At 46.7% G+C, this 23482-nt stretch overlaps 1 protein-coding gene across 1 annotated transcript in view; it reads right to left on the bottom strand.

Annotated features, from left to right (window-relative positions):
• Positions 1–422: 422 nt before the first annotated feature.
• Positions 423–23482, bottom strand: part of IGF2BP1 (insulin like growth factor 2 mRNA binding protein 1) — a 72001-nt gene continuing 48941 nt past the window's right edge. The window contains exons 3-15 of the mRNA XM_056863156.1: positions 17903–17951; positions 16462–16513; positions 14818–14881; positions 11535–11816; positions 10271–10405; positions 9004–9126; positions 8211–8346; positions 7520–7642; positions 6393–6509; positions 4761–4835; positions 4051–4182; positions 2406–2519; positions 423–777 (exon numbers count right to left, since the gene is read on the bottom strand). Of these exons, the coding sequence (XP_056719134.1) occupies positions 685–777; positions 2406–2519; positions 4051–4182; positions 4761–4835; positions 6393–6509; positions 7520–7642; positions 8211–8346; positions 9004–9126; positions 10271–10405; positions 11535–11816; positions 14818–14881; positions 16462–16513; positions 17903–17951 (1495 nt within the window). The 3' untranslated portion in view covers positions 423–684. The remainder of the gene's footprint in view (positions 778–2405; positions 2520–4050; positions 4183–4760; positions 4836–6392; positions 6510–7519; positions 7643–8210; positions 8347–9003; positions 9127–10270; positions 10406–11534; positions 11817–14817; positions 14882–16461; positions 16514–17902; positions 17952–23482) is intronic.

Below are 23482 nucleotides of genomic sequence, written 5' to 3' on the forward strand. Positions count from 1 at the left end.
ACCTGAGATAGCTGGGGTCAAACAGTTAAAACTAGCTCCAGCCCTCTGGAGATATAGTTAAATGAAAAGAGATTCTGGAAAAGTGTCCCCCAACCACCCCATACTGACCTTTACAGTCACCAAAGAGTGGGACTCAAATGGAACCTGGCTATCCAAATGGTAGGAATCTAAGGTGTGTCGGACCCCACCAAGGGAATCTACTCCCACTCAGTTTCCATCACCTGACAATTACAGCTCTGGCTGGAGGACAGGCAGTTGTCCAAGTAAAGAAAAATCCAGTTGCATTTGGGAGGGGGAAGGAGAGGGAACTGTGTGCGTGAACTCTGTCTGTCCCTCTGGACAATTTCACACAAACACACACATTAATCAACTGAAAACAGATTCTGGGGCCTGATTAGAATTTTTTTCCCTACCAGCTGATCCAATTTCGCTCCCTCAAATATATATATTTATGTACCGCATGCCTGAGGAGCCAATCATATCTGCCTTTGGCTCTTGAGACATTAAGTCACCCGTCTACATAAAAGTTACTAATACCCGCCTACGGTAAACTGATTCCCAGACACTCTTAGGGGTTCCGCATCAGCGCGTCACTCTTTCTGCTTGGTGTTTGTTTCATCCGTTGTCATTGTCATCCGTTTGTCCATCTTTTTCTTTCTCACGCACCCGGGGTAAAGCAAGTTCCTATTTCCTTCGTGCTTGCGTCTGGCTGTTCTGTCCCTTCTGATGCTGTTGTTTCACCTGAGCGAGGATATCGCGTATTTTGCGTTGTGCCATCTGGCAAGAAAGAGAGAGAAAGGGGGAAAAGGCCTAATGCCGCGGATGAAATTTCTCTCTTCCAGGTAAGACTGCCAAATCATTCTGCCTATTGACAGATAAATACTTGTCACTGTGACCAACTATAAGTCAAGAAACCTTATTATATGGTCAACATTGGAAAGGTAGCATGACCTAAAGAGAATTAAAAATCCATTATTTGATGTCACTTTTCTTAATAGGTTGTCGCCGATGTCTTACCTACTCAATATAAATAACTCAGAATGCAGGGGAGCTTTCACCTTAAAGCGATATAACGCTCTCCCATCGGCACTGACAGAGGGCAAATATAAAAAGATCCCTTTTCAGGAACGTATGTACATCTGTCAGGATGGTAGTGTTGAGAAAACAGAACATGTGATAATTGACTGCAGGATTTACAATCAAATACGGCAAGAATTTGTACTACCCATTTCGGCTGGCCTTCCAGCTAGTCGAAGATCCACCCAACTAATGAAAATACTCTCAGACAGGAATAATGAGATAATTTATAAAGTCACCAAATATGCAAGGCTAGGTATTAAGCATAGAAGTATTTGGTCTAACTCGGACAAGGGGAGTGGAATATATCACTGCACGGGTAATATTAAATAAATATTTAATTTTATTGTAAACATTTTATTCTAATCAGTGTATTTTACGAACAGATATACTGCTATATTTTTATCTTTTTAATCAACGTTAATCCTTTTGAATATTTGCTTTGCTAGTCAATCACCGTAATAAATTGATTTGATTTATATAGTCAACAGACTTCTTTTCAGTAATACAGTTATTAAAACAAAATAACAGTATTTGTATTGGGACCAGTGGCACTGTGTGCAGAGGGCAAGAGGGGACTCCCCCGCAAGTATCATGGGTCCCCACTTGTCCTTTTCTAATTTCAAGGGCAAAACCTGTTGGTCATATCAGATTCCTATAAAGAGAGCCGGGGTGGAAAAGCACTGGGGTAAATAGGGCAGGTGGGCAACAGCGGAACCCTTTGCCAGTCACGCTTCCCTCTGAACCCCTTTTCTCCTTGCAGGTTTTACTTCCTGCCATGAATAGCAATTGCTTTTAAAAAGTTTTGGAAGGAGGGACACAGATGTGTGTGGGGCAGTGAGTTCAGGGTTTTTTTGTCCAACCCGCTCATGGTGTATTTTAGTAAATCCAGTCTACCTTGTTTATAGGGATTTGACACTAACCATGCTTACTTTTGCCAAGGCACCAGATTCAAAACCACAGCATCACACTTTGCACAATGTTTCAAGATGCTTAAATGTTTTAAGATGTAACCACTATAAAGTGTGCTTCCTAAGTCATGACAGAAAATCCTGTGAGCAGACCAAATTATGCAAATACAGTACATGGGCACACCTGGAATTCATTTTGCATCATTTAACCAACTTCTAAGATTCATATGTTCATGCAAAGGGGTTACACTTGTGTGGATTGTTCTCCATAACCTTCAGGGCTAGAACCCTGCTTTTGGGTATGTGGGGGGGAAATTCATGTATCATGTTTGTTTTAGAAAAATACCTTTGATATAGTCATTCTTTACCACGTTTCACTACAACCATTGGTAAAAATGACCGATCTCGACATCCTACCTGGCTGGCATAGAAATGTCCTATGATTTTAACAATCACTTGCTCATTCTCATCAGGGGTTTGGTCCCGCGGGACGACTACCTCAGCCGCCGTCAGGTTCTGCAGTTCATTGACCTGCAAGTAGGAAACCAGCAATGCTGTAACTGTAACGAACAAACAAACACAACATTTATTCCGCCAAACCCCACCTCAATGGGGCTTGCCAGGAGAAATTCCAGCTAGACCGTGTGTTCCACATCTAGCTCTCTTCACCTGATGGGGCAGAATTGAGGGAAGATGGCTATCAGCTTGCAACATCTAGGCTGAACGTTTTCTCTCTCTCTTGCTGCAAGTATTTATGGCCTGGGTATATCCTGGGACGCAATCCCTTGGGCAGGAGCTGAAGGTCAACAGTTTAAGGGTCCTCTGCCTGTGGTCTTGATCTGATGGACATCAGCCCAGGATTTATTTTCTGTTTTTTTGCTTTTTTCTATACTGTGTAAACTTGTTGAAAGTGTATTTTTTCTCTACTCCCTGGCTGTCCTTTCTGACCTCAGGAAAGTTGAGTCCAGGGATTGGGGGATCCGTGTGAACTAAAAGCCACATGGGTTGGGGAAGGACTGCATGCCCCCTCTTCCATAAGCACAGCTATGCTGAAGGAAGAGGAAAAGAGGGATGATTACCCCCTTCTCATTTCTTGGTGCAGCTCCCTGACATAAAGGTCTCCTAATCCACACAGTTCCCCCAACCTTAGGAATCCATTTCCCCGGGTTGGAAAGTACTGCTGTGGGGAACGGAACACAAGAAAGACCCACACGCTTAGGGCTGTTTAGCTTGGAATTAAGAGGAGACATGATAGAGGTCTATAAAATTATGCATGGTATGGAGAGTGGACAGGGAGAAGCTTTTCTCCCTCTCTTATAATACTAGAATGAGGGGTCATCTGCTGAAGCTCGAGGGTGATTCAAAATAGATAAAAGGAAGTATTTCTTCACACAACACATAGTTAAATTGTGAAACTCCCTGCTCCAGGATGTGGTGATGGCTGCCAACTTGGAGGGCTTTAAGAGGGGAGTGGGCATTTTCATGGAGGAGAGGGGTATTCATGGCTATTAGTAAAAATGGATAAGAGTCATGATGCATACCTAACATAAGAACATAAGAAAAGCCCTGCTGGATCAAGACCAAGGCCCATCAAGTCCAGCAGTCTGTTCACACAGTGGCCAACCAGGTGCCTCCAGGAAGCCACAAACAAGACGAGTGCAGCAGCACCATCCTGACTGTGTTCCACCGCACCCAAAACAATAGGCATGCTCCTCTGATACTAGAGAGAATAGGTATGCAGCATGACTAGTATCCATTCTAACTAAAAGCCATGAATACCCCTCTCCTCCATGAATATGTCCACTCCCCTCTTAAAGCCCTCCAAGCTGGCAGCCACCTATTCTTGCCAGGATCAGAGGAGCATGCCTATTATATTAGGTGCTGTGGAACACAGGCAGGATGGTGCTGCTGCAGTCGTCTTGTTTGTGGGCTTCCTAGATGTGAGCTGCTTTGGGTCCCCACAGGCAAGAAAAGTGGAGGATCTAAATGAAACAAATGAATAAATAATACCAGCTGCCCGAGTTTCCAAGATGGCCTTTGACACACCAAATCTTCAACTCACCGTTTTGCCTCCTTTGCCAATGACTCTCCCGGCAGCTGAGGCCGGGACTCGGATGTGCGTCTCTAGCTTCACTTCTTCTTTGGGCCCAAAAAAGTTCTCCTCTTTAAGCTTGCCATAAATCCGTCCTTGAGCCTGCAGAGTAAACAAACCAGCAAGTTATTCAACTCCACAATTTACTCTTCCTGGTCTTGCTCTATTCAAACGACCCAGGACCGGCTATGCTTTAAAGCCAAAACATTCAAAAACTGCCCACCTCTCCTTCTGTTGGTCTCCCCAAGCTTGAGAGGGAGATTATAATCTCCTTGGGACAGGGACTTTTCTCACTTTGCTTATGTTACTCTGCAAAGCACCACGGAGATTAATGAAGATGTGGTAGTAGTACTATTTTATTACATTTATTTTACTTACGTTATTTACAGTCCGCCTTTCTTACTAGGACTCAAGACAGATTAACAGTAGTATAATTATAATTAGTAACAAGAACAGTCAGGGTGTTCACTCAATTAAAAAGCTGTATTTGTTCATATGACTTTTGGTCAATTAATGAACTGTTCAACTTAACCTGTATACTATTCTTCTGAAGCAAAAAGCATAATTTTCACACACACACACACACACACACACACACACAAATAAGAAACCAATTCCCAACTTTATGAGCAATGAAATTTTGGCAAAGATTCATGCAGGTTAACATGGAGGAAGCAAACCTTGAACTGGGCTTCTGGAGGTCCAGTGATGATCACCATCCGCACTTTTGAATCCGGCGTCTCTGGAGGTGCAATCTGGAACACACAAGAGAGAACCACGTGAGGCAAATTGATTCACTGAGAATCTAACCAGAGGGCAAAATCCACTTTGGTGGGGGGGGGGAGAGGACTGGGGTGGCTGCTCTGAGCTGGGTCACAAAAGAAAACCCATCAATGTATCTAATTGCATCTAATGCATCTTATTATGGATACTTAAATCTGGAGATTGGAGCCATGGACAGCAAGACCTGAGACAAGAAAGGTCTTTCTATAAACCTGAGAAAAGCCCCATGTTTGCAGAAAAACCTTTTTAAAAAAATACAGTGGGGGATTAACCCCCCCAATGATAAAAAGAGCACCTGTAGCTTTATGAAAGATGCATTCAATGGCTGTTGCTAGGCAACGGTATACAAGCCTGTCAGGAAAAGGCAGGAAGATGGAGTGGGTCATTTCCCAGACTGTTTTGGCCTTTGGGGAAAGACTTGTTGGGTCCAGACCCAGCAGCAGCCAGTGGGTGGCTTGTAGCCACTTGCATGACTCACCCAAGCCTGGCTGCTTGTTACTGTTCCAACAGCAGGCACACATGAAAGCCAACGCAGTGCTTAGAGTTTCAGACTAGGATCTGGGAGACACATGTTTGAATCCCTAGTCTGCTGCTGAAACTCACTTGTTGGTCCCTAAGGTGCTACTGGACTCAAATTTAACTGTTCTACTGCAGACCAACACAGCTACCCTTTGAAACATATGAGGTAGGTTCAAACCCCCTCAAGAGTCCTAGCAAACAAGCAAGCCTTGCAGCCCCTCCTCTAGATCTCCAAGGAAGGGGCTCCCCTCACCTCTTCAAGGAACCCATTCCAAATTTCAATAGCTTTATTGGCATACCACCAAGCAGTCAATTAAATAAAACCAACCCTCTAAACATCATTGAACCTCCGCCTCTTAACAATTTCATCAAAAAAATTTAGCCACAGATTCAATAGTCTCAGAAGCTTGGGAGGATCTTACTATTTGATCTTACTATCATCAGCTTGATCTACATGATTTGAGAGAAAGGGATCTAAAAGGACGGCACGAATTACACAATAAAATGGACACTACAAGAGCATATGGTCATTCCACAAAGTAGGAGCAACAACAGCCCGGATTCTGGTCAATGACAGATGGGCAACCGTAAGTGGTAATAGCCAACAGACGGCTGCCTGAAGACTGTAGCTGGTGCACAGGGACTGTCACTGATCTCTCCCAACCCAGCCAACCATACAGTAAAACAGGCTAGGACCATGTATGGTGCCCTGAGCTCCTTGGAAGAAGGTGCTCCATAAACATGTATGGCTAGAAAGGAAGAATATCTGCCAGGAAGTTCTCTGGGATAAGCTCCAGTGAAAGGACAGGAGAGGTATACAAGATGGGATACTACCAGGTTTTCCACTGGTGAAAATGTGATAAAGGGTCCCTTTGGACCAATGAGAAAGCTACGCTAAGGATTGGAGGACCCGTGTGTGGACAGAAGTCATCATATGAGATGAACAGAAAAGCTGGATCCAAGCAACGGCAACGACAAAGGTGTTCAAGAGGCAGAAAAGAAACAAGAACCTTGATTGAGGCACTTGCAAATCTGGAGAGCTGTTTGATATGTTGTCCTTTCTTGCCGATGATCGCCCCCACAGCCTGCGCAGGGATGAAGACGTGCACTGTCTCTTGCTCAGGAGGCTGCCAAGAGAAGGTTTTGGTGGTTGCTGATCAGTCAATGAGTCCAACTGAACAGCACAACAGGATATTTAACAGAGTAAAAAAACGGCTGCCCGTCATTCAACCCTGCCTACTAGCTGAGTTGCTCTAATGTTACAGAACATTTATGTACACTCTGCCAACTGTGAGAAAAGTAGGGCTGCCAGGCTGTTTTACCACAAAGTTTCCAGCAATTCCTAGAGCTACTCTACGTCTTCTGAGTTTTCCCTAGAAGTGTTGATGATGATGATGAAGAAGAAGAGTTGGTTTTTATATGCCAACTTTCTCTACCATTTAAGGCAGAATCAAACCGGCTTACAATCACCTTCCCTTCCCCTCCCCACAACAGACAACCTGTGAGGTAGGTGGGGCTGAGAGAGCTGTGACTAGCCCATGGTTGCCCAGCTGGCTTCGTGTGCAGGAGCGGGGAAACCAATCCAGTTCACCAGATTAGCCTCCGCCGCTCATGTGGAGGAGTGGGGAATCAAACCTGGTTCTCCAGATCAGACTCCACCGCTCCAAACCACTGCTCTTAACCACTACACCACGCCGATGTGGTGATATCAGCGATGTCGCACCCCCCTTCCCATCCCTGCCCCCAACCCTCCCAACGGTTGCCAGGCTCAGCCTAGCAACCTTAGAGAAGGCCTCTGGCCTGGCTCTAAACAAACAACGTGAGGTGATAAATCTGTGGTTTGGACTCCATCACTACTGACTAAGAGGGAGGCTTGTATAACTGGATGCTGATCCATATAAAAAAACAAATCCATCACATTGAAAATCTGATGTCAAGGAGAAGTATTTAGCCTATCCTTTCCCCTGACATGTTAGTTTCCTTTGAGAAGGGATTTCCCCCATCCCTCCCTCCACCCAAAATAGCAGACAGCATAAAAATGCCATAAAAGAAACATGAAAAATGTGGAAAGTAGCAAAACAAAAAAGAGTGGTAACTAGTCTCCCACATGATAGCAGGGTCTAGGATGTCTCCCTACCAAAAAAGAACTATAAGGGGCGGCTCCAGAGACGCTACTTGGAGGTGGTGGCACAGCGTTGGAAGAGGCCGGAAAGAGGCCGACGGCAGCTAGGTTGAGACCAGGGATCAGATGTGACTGCAGCTAAATGAAAGAGAGAAGTATAATCAGATGGGACATAATATAATAATAAATGTACCAATGTTACATTTTTCTTGTGACCTATCAACACAGGGTGCCTTTGCTTTTACCTTAGTAAACAAAAGTTGTTTACAGCAGTGTGTGTGTGAGAGAGATCTTGCTGTCAAGTCACTACTGACTTATGGCAACCCCGTAGGGTTTTCAAGGCAAGAGACGTTCAGAGGTGGTTTGCCACATTACAATTTTCCTCGCTTTAAAGTTTTTGTTTCTTGGGAGGGGGGTCAGTTCCACATGTGTTTTGCTCCCTCTAGTGGTCGATTCGATATAAAACAAGTTTAAGTCCAGGGTATCTCCCTGCAGATTTAAACTGCAGGTATTTATGCCAGATTTAATCTTGTGTTATATCAAATTGACCACTAGAGGGAGCAAAACATGTCTGAAACGTAGACACACTCCCTGCCCCAGAAGAAACAGGAACTCAAGGAAGAAAAATGAGAATGCAGAAAAGTTCTATGTCTCGGTCCCAGGGCAGAGGGATGGAAAGAAAGACATTTGTCATGAATACACTCACGCTCATAGCCGCCACATCATTCTCGTAGGCCTCCCTCACTTTCTTCATGATCTCCTGCTCTGCCTTGCAGCAGTTCTCAATGGAGCCTTTCACAGTGATGGTCCTTTCGGGGTTGTATAGGGTCAAGTCCTGCAGACTGTGGAGGGCCAAGAGGGACCATCAAAAGCACTTATTTATTTATCAGTTCAAAGAGTTATACTGCCTGCTGTTCCTTCCTTCAAAGGGACTGACAATCGACTAATTCCAAACAACAGAACCATACTTCTCACTCAGAAACAACTCTTACAGTTTACGGGGCAAAAACAGCTGCTGCACGCCAAGAGATGATGTGTCAAGTCCAACAATTTATGACCCAAAAGTCCCTCTAAAAAGCACTGTCTCACACACCCTCCAGTAAGGTAGTAAGGTAGCTTCATTTGTTCAGGGAGCTCCATTTTGTCCTCACAACAACCCTGTGAGCTTAGGTTAGGCTGGGAGAGAGCAACGCTGCTTTCACACATGTTGGATAACGCACTTTCAATGCACTATAGCAACTGTTGGCAAGTGGATTTTCCTGTTTTGCACAGGAAAATCCAGATGCAAATGACCCCTAAAGTGTGAAAGCAGCATAAGTATTTCAAGGTCATCCAGTGAACTTCATGGAAGGATAGGGACTTGAACTCAGGATGCCCGGGTCCTATGGCATATTCTCACTCATAGTGAGCACAGGGAAGGAGAAGGAGGGGGCTTGCCGCGCCCCACAAGGCGAGCGAGACTGAATGTGGGTTGTGGTGGAAGAAATTAACAGCCTTACGAAGAGATGGTGATCTTTGTCTCTGTGTCCTGCTCCACCTTCTTCAGGTTTCGGCCCTCTTTGCCGATCAGCCGTCCCACAAAGTTGTTATGGGCCAGGATTTTCAGGGGCACTTCATCAGCACTTGAGAGGGAAAAAAATACATTAAGAGGGTTGTCATGGACCAGCGTATCCTGCTCCGCTGCTGGCCAGTTTGGGGCCCCCCTGTTAAGCCTCGGTTTACTTGCAGGAAGAGCGAGCCCCGAACGGTGTGGCCTCTTCCGGGTGCAGAATGGGCACAGGCCAAGGGGAGGGGCGTTTGCTTCTGATTCAAAAACAGCTATCACGTGATTAGAGGGAGGAAGGTCTCCACCCGTGCCAATAGATTTACACAGCAGGGGTTGGCCCTTACAAGGTAATCAAGGTGACATTTCTCTTTCTGCAGATCTGCTGAAAGACCCTCACCCCATCCCACTGCAGCTGCCTCCAGCTTTCCCAGCTTATTCACCCCTTTTCCCCCTCACCCACTAGGCCTTTGGAAAAAATCATTGGGCAATCTTCATTTTGTAAACAGACTTACATAAGAACATAAGAAAGACCATGGTGGATCAGACCAAGGCCCATCAAGTCCAGCAGTCTGTTCACACAGTGGCCAACCAGGTGCCTCTAGGAAGCCCCCAAACAAGACGACTGCAGCAGCACCATCCTGCCTGTGTTCCACAGCTCCTAATATAATAGGCATGCTCCTCTGATCCTGGAGATAATAGGTATGCATCATGACTAGTAGCCATTTTAACTAGTAGCCATGAATAGCCCTCTCCTCCATGAACATGTCCACTCCCCTCTTAAAGCCTTCCAAGTTGGCAGCCATCACCACATCTTGGGGCAGGGACTCTCCCTCCCTCCCTTCCTTCCTGAAGGGGTAACAGCAAGGAGAAGAGAATGCAAATACAGGCATTTGCTTCAGAGAAGCCACTATATCAGATGAGAACCCCTCTTGGCCTCTGCCCTGCCAGTCTTGGCCATGAAACATCAGCTGAGGAAATAAAAAGGGGGCATAACGTAACATGCCCAAAGTCCCAGGTTCAATTCCTGCCATCTCCCACTGAAACTGTCAAGTAAAGACCCATGCCTGAACTTCCAGGAAACTGCAGCCAGTCAGAGTAGACAGTACTGGAATTCATCTGTGTTTTAATAAACCAATGACCTGGACACTCTGACTGCTTGAGGGAGTGGGGGAAGCAGGCCTTTTCCCTCCAAGGTCAGACCAACAACAGCCCGCCCTTACGTCTTGGTATCTTTCGCCTCCTTCTGCATAATTTCCAAGATCATCTTGCAAGCTGCGGAGCACCCCTCAGGAGTCGAATGGATGCTGATGGCTTTCTCGGCTGCCCCTGCATTTTCCTTCCGGTGCACATCGATTCTGTGCAGGATGGGGAGGATAAAGAAGAGCTGCTTGGATACAGAAACTCGAAAACATTCATAGTCAATGACAGAGAGTCAGAAGCCTGACAGCTAGAGAGAAACCTCAAATCCTTCGCTCCCCTTCAGGGCTGGTTATATAATGTGGTGACCAAAGGTAATTTCCCACCTATCTGCCAGTTGCCCGATTGTGAGGGAAAGAGTGCCCCTCAACCCCACCCCTGGCCTCTTCAAGATGACACACTAAGGTGGACACACTATTGCCCAAATTCTTGTGAGAGTCTTTCTTCTTACGGGAGAAGGGCCATAGCTCAGTGGTAGAGCATCTGCTTGGCATGCAGAAGGTCCCAGGTTCAATCCCCGGCATCTCCAGTTAAAGGAACCAGGCAAGTAGGTGATGTGAAAGACCTCCGCCTGAGACCCTGGAGAGCCGCTGCCGGTCTGAGTACACAGTACTGACTTTGATGGGCCTTGATGGTCTGATTCAGTAGAAGGCAGCTTCATGTGTTCCTGTGAGTTCAGTCACCATTTCTGGTTGTCTGTTGTTCAGGGTCACCCAGTCATTTTCATGGGAAACTGGGTCTCCCCAGACCTAACACAACCACTACATCACTCTGGCCCTCAAAAAACTTACCTGGTCGCTCCTTTTCCGGCATATTTTTCCTGTGATTTTAATTAGCATTTTTAGTATATTACTGGTATTCTACTGCGTTCAGCATTGTTGAACGCCACTGCAGTTAGGGGGGATAGAAAATGGAGTCTATACATTTGCATGTCAATGTAGTGTAGATGTTACAGTGTCGAGCTGGGAGATCCAGGTTTGAATTCCCACTCTGCCATGGAAGCTTGCCGGGTGACCTTGGGCAGGTCATTTACTTTTTCAACTTCCATACCTCACAGGCTTGTTGTGACAAAGGAAGGGGAGAACATACACCACCCTCTCTTCTACCCTTAACAAAAATTGGCTTCCTGGGGGGGGGGGGGGGAAATCACCGTATTGTAGGGCTGCCTTTGGATCTGTTCTCTGAGGCCCTCTGTCTGCCCCCACTGATTTTGCAACTGCTCATCCTAAGCTGTGGAGACCTTCCAAGCTGCAAACAGGAAGGCTTGCTAAGCAGCTGTAGCCTTACTTGGACTGCGTCTGCTTGGTTATGTTGCGAATGGTGGCGCCTTCTTTGCCGATGATGGCTCCCACGTACTGGGTGGGGACAAGAAGTCGGAGGGGGATGTCTACTGGCTGCTGTTTCACAGGCGCTCCCGAAGCTACAGGGGAACCCTGTCTCGGGGCACCCCGCGTCCCAAAGCCTCCTCGACGCCCGTTCTCCGCGCCTTGCACGGTCTGTTCGTCAGGGATGTAGGAGACCTTCAGCGCATGGTTTTCCAGCTGGTGTCCATTAAGTTTCATGATGGCTCTGGAGAGAAAGGCAGAAAACAAAATGGCAGCGGGAGGGGGATAGAAACACAGATAAATTGCTTAGGTGCATCTCACATATTATGTCCATGATCATGATCGCTGGCAGTCTTTAAGCAGAGGCTGGACAAACACTTGTCAGGGATGCTTTAGGCTGATCCTGCATTGAGCAGGGGGGTTGGACTAGATGGCTTGTATGGCTCCTTCCAACTCTATAATTCTAGTTTACCAGCTACAGATGGTTCAGGATGGGTCACAGTCTAAAATATATTTATTTACTTCATTTCCCTAATCAATTAAGTTGATACATTTCTGCCAAGCCTATAGTTTAGGACAGCAACGGTTTTCATCTGAGCTGGCCTCCCTTTCCCCCCTTTTCTAGGCTATTATCAACTAAATTGGGAGCTCTGACTGTGTTACCAGGTTCGGGGAGGGGCTGTGGCTCAGTGGTAGAGCATCTGTTTGGCATGTAGAAGGTCCCAGGTTCAGTCCCCGGCATCTCCAGTTGAAGGGACTAGGCAAGTAGGTGATGTGAAAGGCCTCTGCCTGAGACCCTGGAGAGCAGCTGCCAGCCTAAGTAGACAATACTGACTTTGATGGACCAAGAGACTGATTGAATATAAGGCAGCTTCATGTGTTCATGTGACCCATACTGTGGTGCACCGTTTCATCTTTGATTAATTTGGATGTGATTTTAATAATTTTTAAATTGTTGTATTTTATGGTTTTGATACTAGTATTATATTGTTATATTTTAATGATGCGAGCCGCCCTGAGCCCAGCTTTGGCCGGGGATAGAAATCAATTAATAATTTTTTTATGTTTAGCATTTATAAATTTATAGCGTTACTAAGCAGCAGGCTATATTTTGCGGCCATTTTGCGCCCTAAGCAGAAGCAAACCCAACACCTAAATGTTCCGTATGACCTTATTTGTTTGACTTCATTTTATTCGACTTCATTTATAATAGCTCCTGCAGTCGTCTTGTTTGTGGGCTTCCTAGAGGAACCTGGTTGGCCACTGTGTGAACAGACTGCTGGACTTGATGGTCTTATCGAGTATGGCTTTTCTTACGTTCTTATGTTCCCCTGCCTTTCCCCCCAAATGGGACCCCAGAGCAGCCTACTTTGTTCTCCTCTGGCCCAAGGTCCCTCAGTAAGCTTCCATGGCAGGTATTCCCAGATCCTAGTCTGATCCTCTGCCCTGACCTGGATGGCCCAGGCTAGCCTGATCTCATCAGATCTCAGAAGCTAAGCAGGGTCAGCCCTGGTTAGTATTTGGATGGGAGACCACCAAGGAATACCAGGGTTGCTGTGCAGAGGAAGGCACTGGCAAACCACCTTTGTTAGACTCTTGCCATGAAAACCCCAAAAGGGGTCGCCATAAGTCGGCTGCGACTTGACCGCACTTTACACACACACACACACACACACACACACACACACACACACACAGTCTGATCCTCTAAACCAGAGGTTCTCAAACTGTGCTCCGTGGAGCAGTTGGGTGCGCCGCAAAACATCTCCTAGTGCTCCATGAAGAGATTGAAAAGAAAAATACCATTGTCATTTGGTTTAGTATATAGGGGCTAGGTGAAAATTAGTGCTCCGTGATGAAGTTCTCTCCTCAAAAGTCCTCCATGACTCACAAAGTTTGGGAACCTGTGCTCTAAACCACTACCCAGCAGCTGGCTCTCCGCTTAGCCAAATCACGACAGCACCGCTGGAGTGATATGAGACTGGACTGCAGTTCCCAGAAGTTGTCTATAGATGGAGATGTTGGCATGAGCAAGACCCCATCATGGGACAACCTGATTCAATCATCCCATATAAAGGGGCTACCTGTAATACTAGTAACTTGAATGCTGCCCTTTCCATTACTTCTACACATCTTGTTATGGTTGGAGGCGAGAGAGACACAGCTTTCAGGTAGGAACCCATCATGCTATCTTTGTTGGTAAGTAACCCGATAATTCTTTTTAATGAGACTCTGAACTGGCAAACCCCAATTAAGAATCAAATGTAACAGTTCTAGGTGCCACACACATGCACACAGCATATGGCAGACTTCACTGCCATAAGTACCCACATCAAATATCTAGAATCATAGAATCCTAGAGCTGGAAGGGGCCACACAGGCCATCTAGTCCAACCCCCTGCTTAATGCAGGATCAACCTAGAGCATCCCTAACAAGTGTTTGTCCAGCCGCTGCTTAAAGACTGCCAGTGAGAGGGAACTCACCACCTCCCTAGGCAGTTTCCCCCCCTGATATCCAGCTAGTACCTTTCTGCCCACAATTTAAACCCATTATTGCAAGCCCTATCCTCTGCTGTCAACAGGAACAGCTCCCTAGGTACCTGAACAACCTGGGGTTTCCTACCAGGGGCCGGTTCCACATTTCAGCAGGCAGATGCCACCTATGGGACAATCCACCCACATAACGGCAGATGCAAGGTACCAATGCTCCAAGCAGCCTCTTGCAACTCTATGTCTCCCCATCTAGGCACGCGGTGGTGGAGTCAACACACTCAGCTTCCTCAGGATGGGGAGGTGGCCTTGCTGTGGAGCTCCAACCCTGCCACAGAAGTGTTCTGGGTGACCTTGGAACAGCCGCTCCCTCAGCCTAACCTACCTTGCAGGGTTGTTCGTTGTGAGGATAAAGTGGAGGCAGGGATAACAGTGTTGCAAGCCATTTGGGGGTCCCCAGTGAGAAGTAAAGCAGGGTGTGTGTGTGTGTGTGTGTGTGTAAAATGCCGTCAAGTCGCAGCTGACTTATGGCGACCCCTTTTGGGGTTTTCATGGCAAGAGACTAACAGAGGTGGCTTGCCAGTGCCTTCCTCTGCACAGCAACCCTAGTATTCCTTGGTAGTCTCCCATCCAAATACTAACCAGGGCTGACCCTGCTTAGCTTCTGAGATCTGACGAGATCAGGCTATACACACATACAAAGATAAAAAATAAAACTAAATCACCGTATACAATTGCAAGCTTTCCCAACTTACTGTCTGGTTTGCTCCCGGTTGGAGTATGTGACATTGACAACTGCTGTCTCGCTGTCGGTATTCACTGACACAAAGAAAAAGAAATCCAAGTTAAATTCAAATGGAGCTTATTGACAGATGTATTCATTATGACGCACTTATTTATTTATTTTAAATTTATATCCCGCACTTTCCCGCCCATACGGGCTCTCAATACGGCTTATGAACCGGAAGGCCGCCTTAACACAATAAAAACAAAAACTATTCAAAAAATCACCCCATAGCTACAAAAAGAACTCAACAATAAGCTTCAAACCCAAATGAAATCTCAACAGAGCACTTTACCAAAACCCCAACAACACCCAGCAATAATATTAAAACTGTATAAAACATTTAAAACCAGCACGCTAATTAAGACAGCAATGAAAAAAGTGTGCTATTAAAAATCAATCCATAATAATAATACTCATATCATCAAACCAGCAAAAAAAAGTTTTTTAAAAATAGAATGCACAGTTCAACCAAAGAAAATAGGAGTGAGGAGATAAAGTCTCTTGGGACACCAGCAATATTGGAGCAGAAATCGTCCCCCTCTCCCGTGGGAGGGCACGGCCTGAAAGGGGAAAGGGCAATCCAATAGAACTGGAGCGCAGCATTCGCTTCACTTCCTGTCTCCATCACTGGGAGGAAAATAAAGGTAGTGTGTGTGTGTTGAGGGGGTGAGGTCAGTGGATGCTCAAAAACAGCATATGGAGTAAGGTAAGGCCCAGGCTAGCCTGATCTCGTCAGATCTCAGAAGCTAAGCAGGGTCAGCCCTGGTTAGTATTTGGATGGGAGACCACCAAGGAATACCAGGGTTGCTGTGCAGAGGAAAGCACTGGCAAACCACCTCTCTTAGTCTCTTGCCATGAAAACCCCAAAAAGGGGTTGCCATAAGTCGGCTGCAACTTGAAGGCACTTTACACACACACACATAACGGGAGGGAGAAACAGGAGCCAGAGTGGTATAGTGGTTAAGAGCAGTGGTTTGGAAAGGTGGACATTAATCTGGAGAACTGGGTTGATTCCCCGCTCTTCCCCTCTCTTCCACTAATCTAGTGAACTGGGTTGGTTTCCTCACTCTTCCACACGAAGCCAGCCAGGTGACCTTGGGCTAGTCACAGTTCTCTCAGAGCTCTCTCAGCCCCACCTACCTCACAGGGTGTCTGTTGTGGGGAGAGGAAGGGAAGGTCATTGCAGGCCAGTTTGATTCGACCTTAAGTGGTAGAGAAAGCTGGCATATAAAAACCAACTCTTCTTCTTCTACCATCCCCTATACTGCAAACTGCCTTTCTAATGGAGGAATTGCAGGTCATGGCTGCCCCAAGAACTTTTGGGCTTGAGGGGTGGGATACAATTTTTTATAATCACATTTGATTAAAGGCTTCCCCAAACAGGAACTCAGTACTCTGTATGGAAGAGGGGAAGGAATGATGGAAGAGGAAGGATATACGGGAGCCCAAAAACTGCTTCAGTTTGGGCCCATTACAAACAAATGGAAGTATCTTCTGACATCTGGATGGGGCCAGTGACAACACCCTTGGTTGGGATTCAGTGGTCCAGCTCCTGTATTTTGCTTCAAGACCTACTCCGATATATTTTCTAAACATTCCCAAGGAATCTTACCTTGTTCACAGTTTTCCACAGTGCCATACTGAGCTAGCAAACCATCCAGGACCTAACCAAATGTTTAAAAGGGGGGGGGGGATAGAGAAATCGTGTTACTCTGAATATTCTTGCCTGATAAAGTTATAAATAGCAGACACCACTGCATTTTTCCCTTGATGAATGGACATTATACACAAAAATTGTTCAAATAAAAAAAAACCCACTTCAGCTGAGACTCTGCTTCAGCAACTGCACTGCAAGGATGCTCAAGAATAAGAACCTACAAACATAAAATCATAGAGTTGGAAGGGACCACCAGGCTCATCTAGTCCAACCCCCTGCACAATGCAGGAAATTCGCAACTACCTCCCCGACACACATAAGATCCAGCCCTGCTGGATCAGACCAATGGTCTGCTGGCCAAAGGCATAAGAAGCTTTAAAATGGGGATTAGACAGGTCCAAGGAGGATAGATCTAACAGTGGCTACTAGCCATGGTGACTTAAGGGAACCTCCACGTTCAGAGGCAGTAAACCTCTGAATACCAGTGCCAGGAGCAACACCAGGGAAAGGCCTCAGCCTCTATGCCATGGTGTTGGACCTCCAGAGGAGCTGGTTGGCCACTGTGTGAAACAGGATGATGGGACTAGATGGACCACTGGTCTGATCCAGCAGGGCTCTTCTTATATGCTCATGTCCATCTAGAAGATCAAAATCCTTTCTCATACAGTGGCCAACCAGTTACTACAGAGGACCAACAAACAGGGCACAGAGGCAAAGGACTTCCCCCAGCACTGACTCCTGCTACTGGGAGGGCGGCTATGTTGAAAAGCGTGGCAATGATAGGTGCCTGTAAAACTCATTTCTATTGAGATACACCACAGAGAGACCAGCTTTCTGAGGAGCTGGCTCCAGACCCAGCAGATGCACAGCCAGAGTAGGACATACAAAGGGGGAAGTTTCCACCTAGGACTGCCATCCTGCTGCCGGGGGCGGGGGATTCCCCGCTCCAAGCTCCCTCCCTAAGGCACCGTTCAACCAGCCGGCGGTGGGACTTACTAGCTGCAAGTAAAGGCCAGTGCTGACATTGCTTCAGGAAGTGATGTCATCACGTTGCCAATGACCGTGGGGACGCTCTGGTATTTGGCCAAAACTCTGGTATTTGGCCAAAAAACTACAGTTTTTGTTTAAATACCAGAGCATCCCCAGCGACATAGTCACTTCCAGAAGTGACGTCAACATGTTGACACTGGCATCCCTTTTACATCTAGCAAGTCCCCCACACCCCACACCAGTTGCCTCCAGGGGGCAAATGGCAACGCTATGTCCACCCCTCTCTCTGCTCTGCCTCAGCCCACACACCCTTTCTCAAAATATCACGGGTTGTTTTACATATAAGTGTAGGTTTCTAAGATACAAGCATATTTTAGACCACAGACTTTCCAGTTACCTCACTTACCTCCCATCGTAGCTGAGGGGGGATGTTTCGTATCTGAATCTTGCGGCTCCTAAAACAAAGAGAGGGGGAAAGTTTAGATTTCTGTCCCACCTTTGTCTGAGGCTATCTCAGAAAGAATATATAATGAAGAGCTGGGTTTATAACTCGGTGTCAGAGCAAGTGCAGAGAAGGCGCCAAGTTCACTTGCTGGCATCTCCAATTAAAAAGATCTCCAGTACCAGAAAGACTTTTCAATGCCGGAAATTGTGCAGAGTAGACAATACTGACCAGGATCAACCAAAACAACTCCGTATACCGACATATTTTTGCCTTGGGAGGAATTCTTTCTAAAATATAGATTCGATCTATCTCTCTAGAAAGCCACCATGGTATAGTGGTTAGAGTGTTGGACTAGGATCTGGAAGACCCAGATTCGAATCTCTATTCTGCCACAGAAGCCTGGGACAGTCAAACAGACTATCATAATAAATCATAATAAATAAATCATAATAAATAAACAGCACAGAATCACTTTTAGCTTTGCAAGCTACTGAGCCCCTTAAGACAGCATCAGGCTTGTGGAACCTCCCCGTGGGGATCTCTGCTCTGATTATTTACCACTAGACGGTGCCAGAATATAACAACATTCAGAAGTACACAAAGCAGGGAGAAAGCATTCAAAAGTTTAACATCCTCTTCCCAAAATCTAGGACCAAATAATCTCCTCGGGAAAAAGTCTGGCTAAATTTAAAGCTGTGTTCAGGTTTGGTGAAAAATGCCACACGAGTGATAAAATTTAAGATGTCATGACCACATCACACTTTGATGCCCTAGTTCGCTTTTTGTCAGAATACCTGGTGGCTTGGGGAGGAGGGGCAACATCTCTCATGCAATCCTGAGCTTTCATTTATATTCAATCAAATTTCCAACCCAGTGTTGACGGGGGGGGGGGATCTTAAATTATGCAGAGCTCCCTTTGTTAACCCCCACCCCTGCAGGACCTCCGCACATCTCTTTGACTCTCCCAATTCCACAATCCCCTCTTCTTCAATGGATCACAGAAAGCTGCCAGAAGCACCATCCTGGCCACCATGTTTCCTTATAAGAATTAGGTATCCACAAGGAACTGTGGAAGGCCTGAGGAGCACGGGGGGAGGGGGGACACACACTTGTGCCCCTCACCTTCTACACACTCATACTGCTTCCTTGCCTTTTTCACCTTTCAACATTCATTTTACCCAGTAGAGAAGGCCTAAGCGTGCTCCTTGCCCTGATCTGGATAGCCCAGGCTAGCCTGAGCTCCTCCGATCTTGGAAGCTAAGCAGGGTCGGAGTTGGGGAGGGGAACTCTCATGCATATGATGTTTGAGAATTCGGAGCAGAAAACTGCAGCAAACCAAATGCAATTGTCCCCTACATAAATGACCATTGTGTAGTGGTTAAGGTGTCAGATTAGGATCTGGGAAAACTTGGTGTCAGGTTCTGCTGCCGTCAGGTCTGAGTCTCACCCTCCAACTCATTTTTTTCATTCAACGCCTTTATTGGCATATTGATTACAATGACAATCGCATAAAATGGATATCTAGTACACACAACCAATAAAATTCATTCATGGTAGCTATCAGGTAAGGTCCGCTTAGTTTCTCGAATTCTCATGGCAGCTAAAAGAAACTTTTCTACCTTCTCCGTGGTACAAGAGTGCCAATCAGCCAAAAGGAAAGCCACTTTGTCTTTTGCAGAGAGATATATCTTTTGTCAGCGGTTCAATATGAGCTTCCCGTTGAGACTCATAATAGACACAACAGAGCAGCATGCAGGTTATTGTCTCTGGTAGGTTCTGCGAACATGGGCAAGTCCGATTGCAGACAGGGGTGTTCTTAAATCTGCCCCAAAGGATTTCCAACAGAAAGATGTTCAGACACGCTAACATGAAGGCCAGTCAGAATTGTGGAGAAGTGTGGGAGTCGTGGGAGCCAGTGTGGTGTAGTGGTTAAGAGCGGTGGCTTGGAGCGATGGACTCCAATCTGGAGAACCAGGTTTGATTCCCCACTCCTCCACATGAGTGGCAGAGGCTAATCTGGTGAACTGGATTTGTTTCCCCATTCCCACACACAAAGCCAGCTGGGTGACCTTGGGCTAGTCACAGCTCTCTCAGCCTCACCTACCTCACAGGGTGTCTGTTGTGGGGAGGGGAGGGGAAGGTGATTGTAAGCCGGTTTGAGTCTTCCTTAAATGGGAGAGAAAGTCAGCATATAAAAACCAATTCTTCTTCTTCTTCTAAATGGGAGAAGTAGGACGGTAGGGCTCTGTGCATTGGATGAATACCAAGCTCTGATGGGGAGCAGACAAGGTTTGCCACTAGATGACTAAGATCCTTTGCACCCTCCAACTCCAGGGTTGCTTTTAACTAGAGGATGGGGTTCTTCTTCAGCCAGTTTCCCCACTTTGCTCTACCACTTTGCTTTGGAATGGGTCTGACTCTTCTTCCCTGGCTGTTCCAGGGCACACCCTTCAAACACTTCCCCAAAGGACGGTCAACCGTGGGCTCAGCCAATCCTCCCTCCCCAATCCAGCCCTGGGGAGTGACAAGCCCCCTGGGCCAATGGATACCTGCCTTGGAGTGGTTAGGTCACTGGCCCTTCCCCCAGACCTCTAGGGGAATAGCTGGCTTCCCCTACCAACCCCCTTTAAGAAGGTCAGTGCTGCTGAGCCTGCTGCTGAGAGTTGGCTTGGCTCCTTCAAGCTGGCTGACTTCTGAGTAGACTCTGCCAAGGCCAGGCCCTGCTGCAACCTGACAGGCACCTTTCCCAGCTGTGGGGCTTGCTGGCAGAGGACGCCTTTGGCAGGGTTTGCAGTCTCCTGGGGTAAGTGCGGGGGGCAGAGGCACCCCCCACCCCGGACACCAGGTTTGAATCTCCACTCTGCCATGGAAACTTGTTGGGTGACCTTGGGCCAGTCACATAGGCCTTTTATGCATGGGTTGCCCCAGACACTGTCACCCCCGACTACTTTGGGGATTCGTTTTAATTATGCATGTATTTTCCGACCTTCAGAAGTTGCCTCGCTCGCCTCTTGAGTTTTCCCCGTGCTTTCAGGATGCTGTTTTACCCCAACAGGCTTAAAGTCTGCCTCGATTCCAAATCGAAAGCTGGTCCGGTGCATACTTGTCACTTTGGGTTTTTCTCCCCACACCCATCCTCGTTTCCCCCTCCCACGTGTCTGTACCCCTCATCCAATATCTCCTCTTAAAGCCCTTATAGAGTGCACTAGTGAGAGTGGAATACCTTGGGGCTGCTTATTTGGTCAGTTTCACAGTGAGTGTGGGTCAGTTTCAGATGGAACAGTTGAGAGAAAGCTGAAATAATCAGAAACAACCTATGCGGCTGCTTATTTGGTCAACTTCACAGCAAGTGTGGGTCAATTTCAGTTCTCCGCTGGATGGAGCCTGGCTGAGTTGTCACCCTCCTCCTATATGTGTCCTCTTTATAGGCACGAAAGCCTTTTTTTTTGTGAGTGCCAGGCTACTGATGGAACGATGAATGCCACAAATGACCATGCAAGTGTTTTTTATGTTCTTATGACCGCTGCATTGAGTTACACAGAAACAATTTGTGGCGGGGGGGTGTGTGTGTTTGCCTGGACCCTTCTCTGCTTTGGCTGTAAAATGGCGACTCGGTTCAGACCAAATGAAAGAATCTCGCTTGGGGGGGGGGGGCTGGTGACGTATTTCAAAAAAATACACAACAGCCAGTTACAAAGCAGTGTTTTCATGGGGGAGGAATTCACGTGTGGTTCTGAAGCTCAGTGGTTTCACTGAGGATGTCTAATTAATCACAAGGTACTCCCTGGGATTTATCCGGGGCAAACAGCCCGTGTGCATAGTGTTTTGAGAATTCGGCTGCAAATACTGTGCAGTTAAGAGAGCAGCAGATCCTGTGGAAACAGACCACGCATAAAAGGCCATACTCTCAGTCTCAAACCTGGCAAATACTTGGATGGGAGACCTACCAGGGGCGTGACGTGGAGGCAGGGCAATGGCAAACCACCTCTGAACATCTCTTGCCTTGAAAGCCCTACGGGGTCGCCATTAAGTCAGTCTATGATAGTGACTACTATCATCTTCTGTTACCACACCCTTCTGGACCATGATAAACTTTGGGATCCTAAACAGAGTTAAACCCTTCTGAGGCCATTAACTTCAAAGGTGGCGACCTTAGATCTTGAACACGTTCTTCAACCCAGTCTTAAAATTACCCTGCAAAGTAGATTATTTGATACCTCTTTGAAAATGCTGGCCAGAGCATAAGCTGTAACAACACCAGTTTTCATTAGACAGAGTTTTGACCCCCACCCCACCCTGGGTCTCCTAGAAAACCACATCCTGGAAAACCAAGGCATCGTTCAAACTCCTCTCCTAATGCTTCAAGGATTCAGGGATCTGGATCCTCGTCTCCTCCACAGCTCTCCTGAGCTTTCGGAAAATCGCATCCGTCGGAAGGAGATGGGGCAAGCAAAATTACACTCGGAGAGCGTCAGTGAGAACCTCAGGGGATTGATAAAGAGAGAGAGAATCTCTATAAAGGGCCTAGGGGTCTCTATAAAACATGCTCTCGTTTTAATGGCTGGGAAAGATTGAGGCCAAGGAGAATTAAAAAAAAAAATGACAGCAGAAGAAAAGATTATGAGAAGGGTTCAAAAGACGAGAGCAACCAGCTTTGCTCCCCCCCCCCTTCTAATTTCACTCTTCCAAAATCCTGCCTCCCAAAATAGAATCTTTGGGAATTTTTGATGCCAAATTTAACCCATCCCGCTACAGCAGCTGCCACACGCAACTACAGGTGGGTCGTGGATGCTGCCTCGGCCTTGCTGGACATTCCTGAATTCACCAAGCAGCTGTAATTTAGGGGTGATGAAATGTAAATACCGTAATAGATCCATGGTCATGTGGGGCACGACCTGTTGTGACTATTTCATGCATGCAATCCCATATTTTAGCTCTCCATGCCCGCCACATCCTAGGAGTTCTGCGGCCAGCCTATTGCCTCCCCCCCCCCCGTCCCAAATTCTGCAAGGAAACACTAGCTGTGTTGGACAGACCGGTTACATGCGGGGCTTAACCGGCATTGCAGAGACAGCCATTCTAAATCGTTTTCGCTTGTGCTCTTGGCACGATTCACAGTGCAATCCTAAACAGAGTTACATCTTTCTGAGTCCACTAAAGTGAGTGGGTTTAGAGGGGGGCACTTCTGTTTAGGACAGTGCTGTAAATTCCTTTAGATTGGACTTAAACAGACTGAGGGGTTCAAGGGGTTCTGAAAGTCAAAGTCAATCCTGTAGGATTGGGTTAGATGACAAAGAAGAGGAAGAAGAAGAGTGTTTTTTATATGCCGAATTTCTCTACCGCTTAAGAAAGAATCAACCCAGCTTACAATCACCTTCCCTTCCCCTCCCCACAACAAACACCCTGTGAGGTAGGTAGGGCTGAGAGAGCCCTAAGAGAACTGTGACTAGGCCAAGGTCACCCAGCTGGCTTCATGTGGAGGAGTGGGGAAACAAATCCAGTTCACCAGATTAGCCTCCGCCACTCATGTACAGGAGTGGG

Source organism: Euleptes europaea, chromosome 18 (assembly GCF_029931775.1).
Source record: "Euleptes europaea isolate rEulEur1 chromosome 18, rEulEur1.hap1, whole genome shotgun sequence".
Taxonomy (NCBI): domain Eukaryota; kingdom Metazoa; phylum Chordata; class Lepidosauria; order Squamata; family Sphaerodactylidae; genus Euleptes; species Euleptes europaea.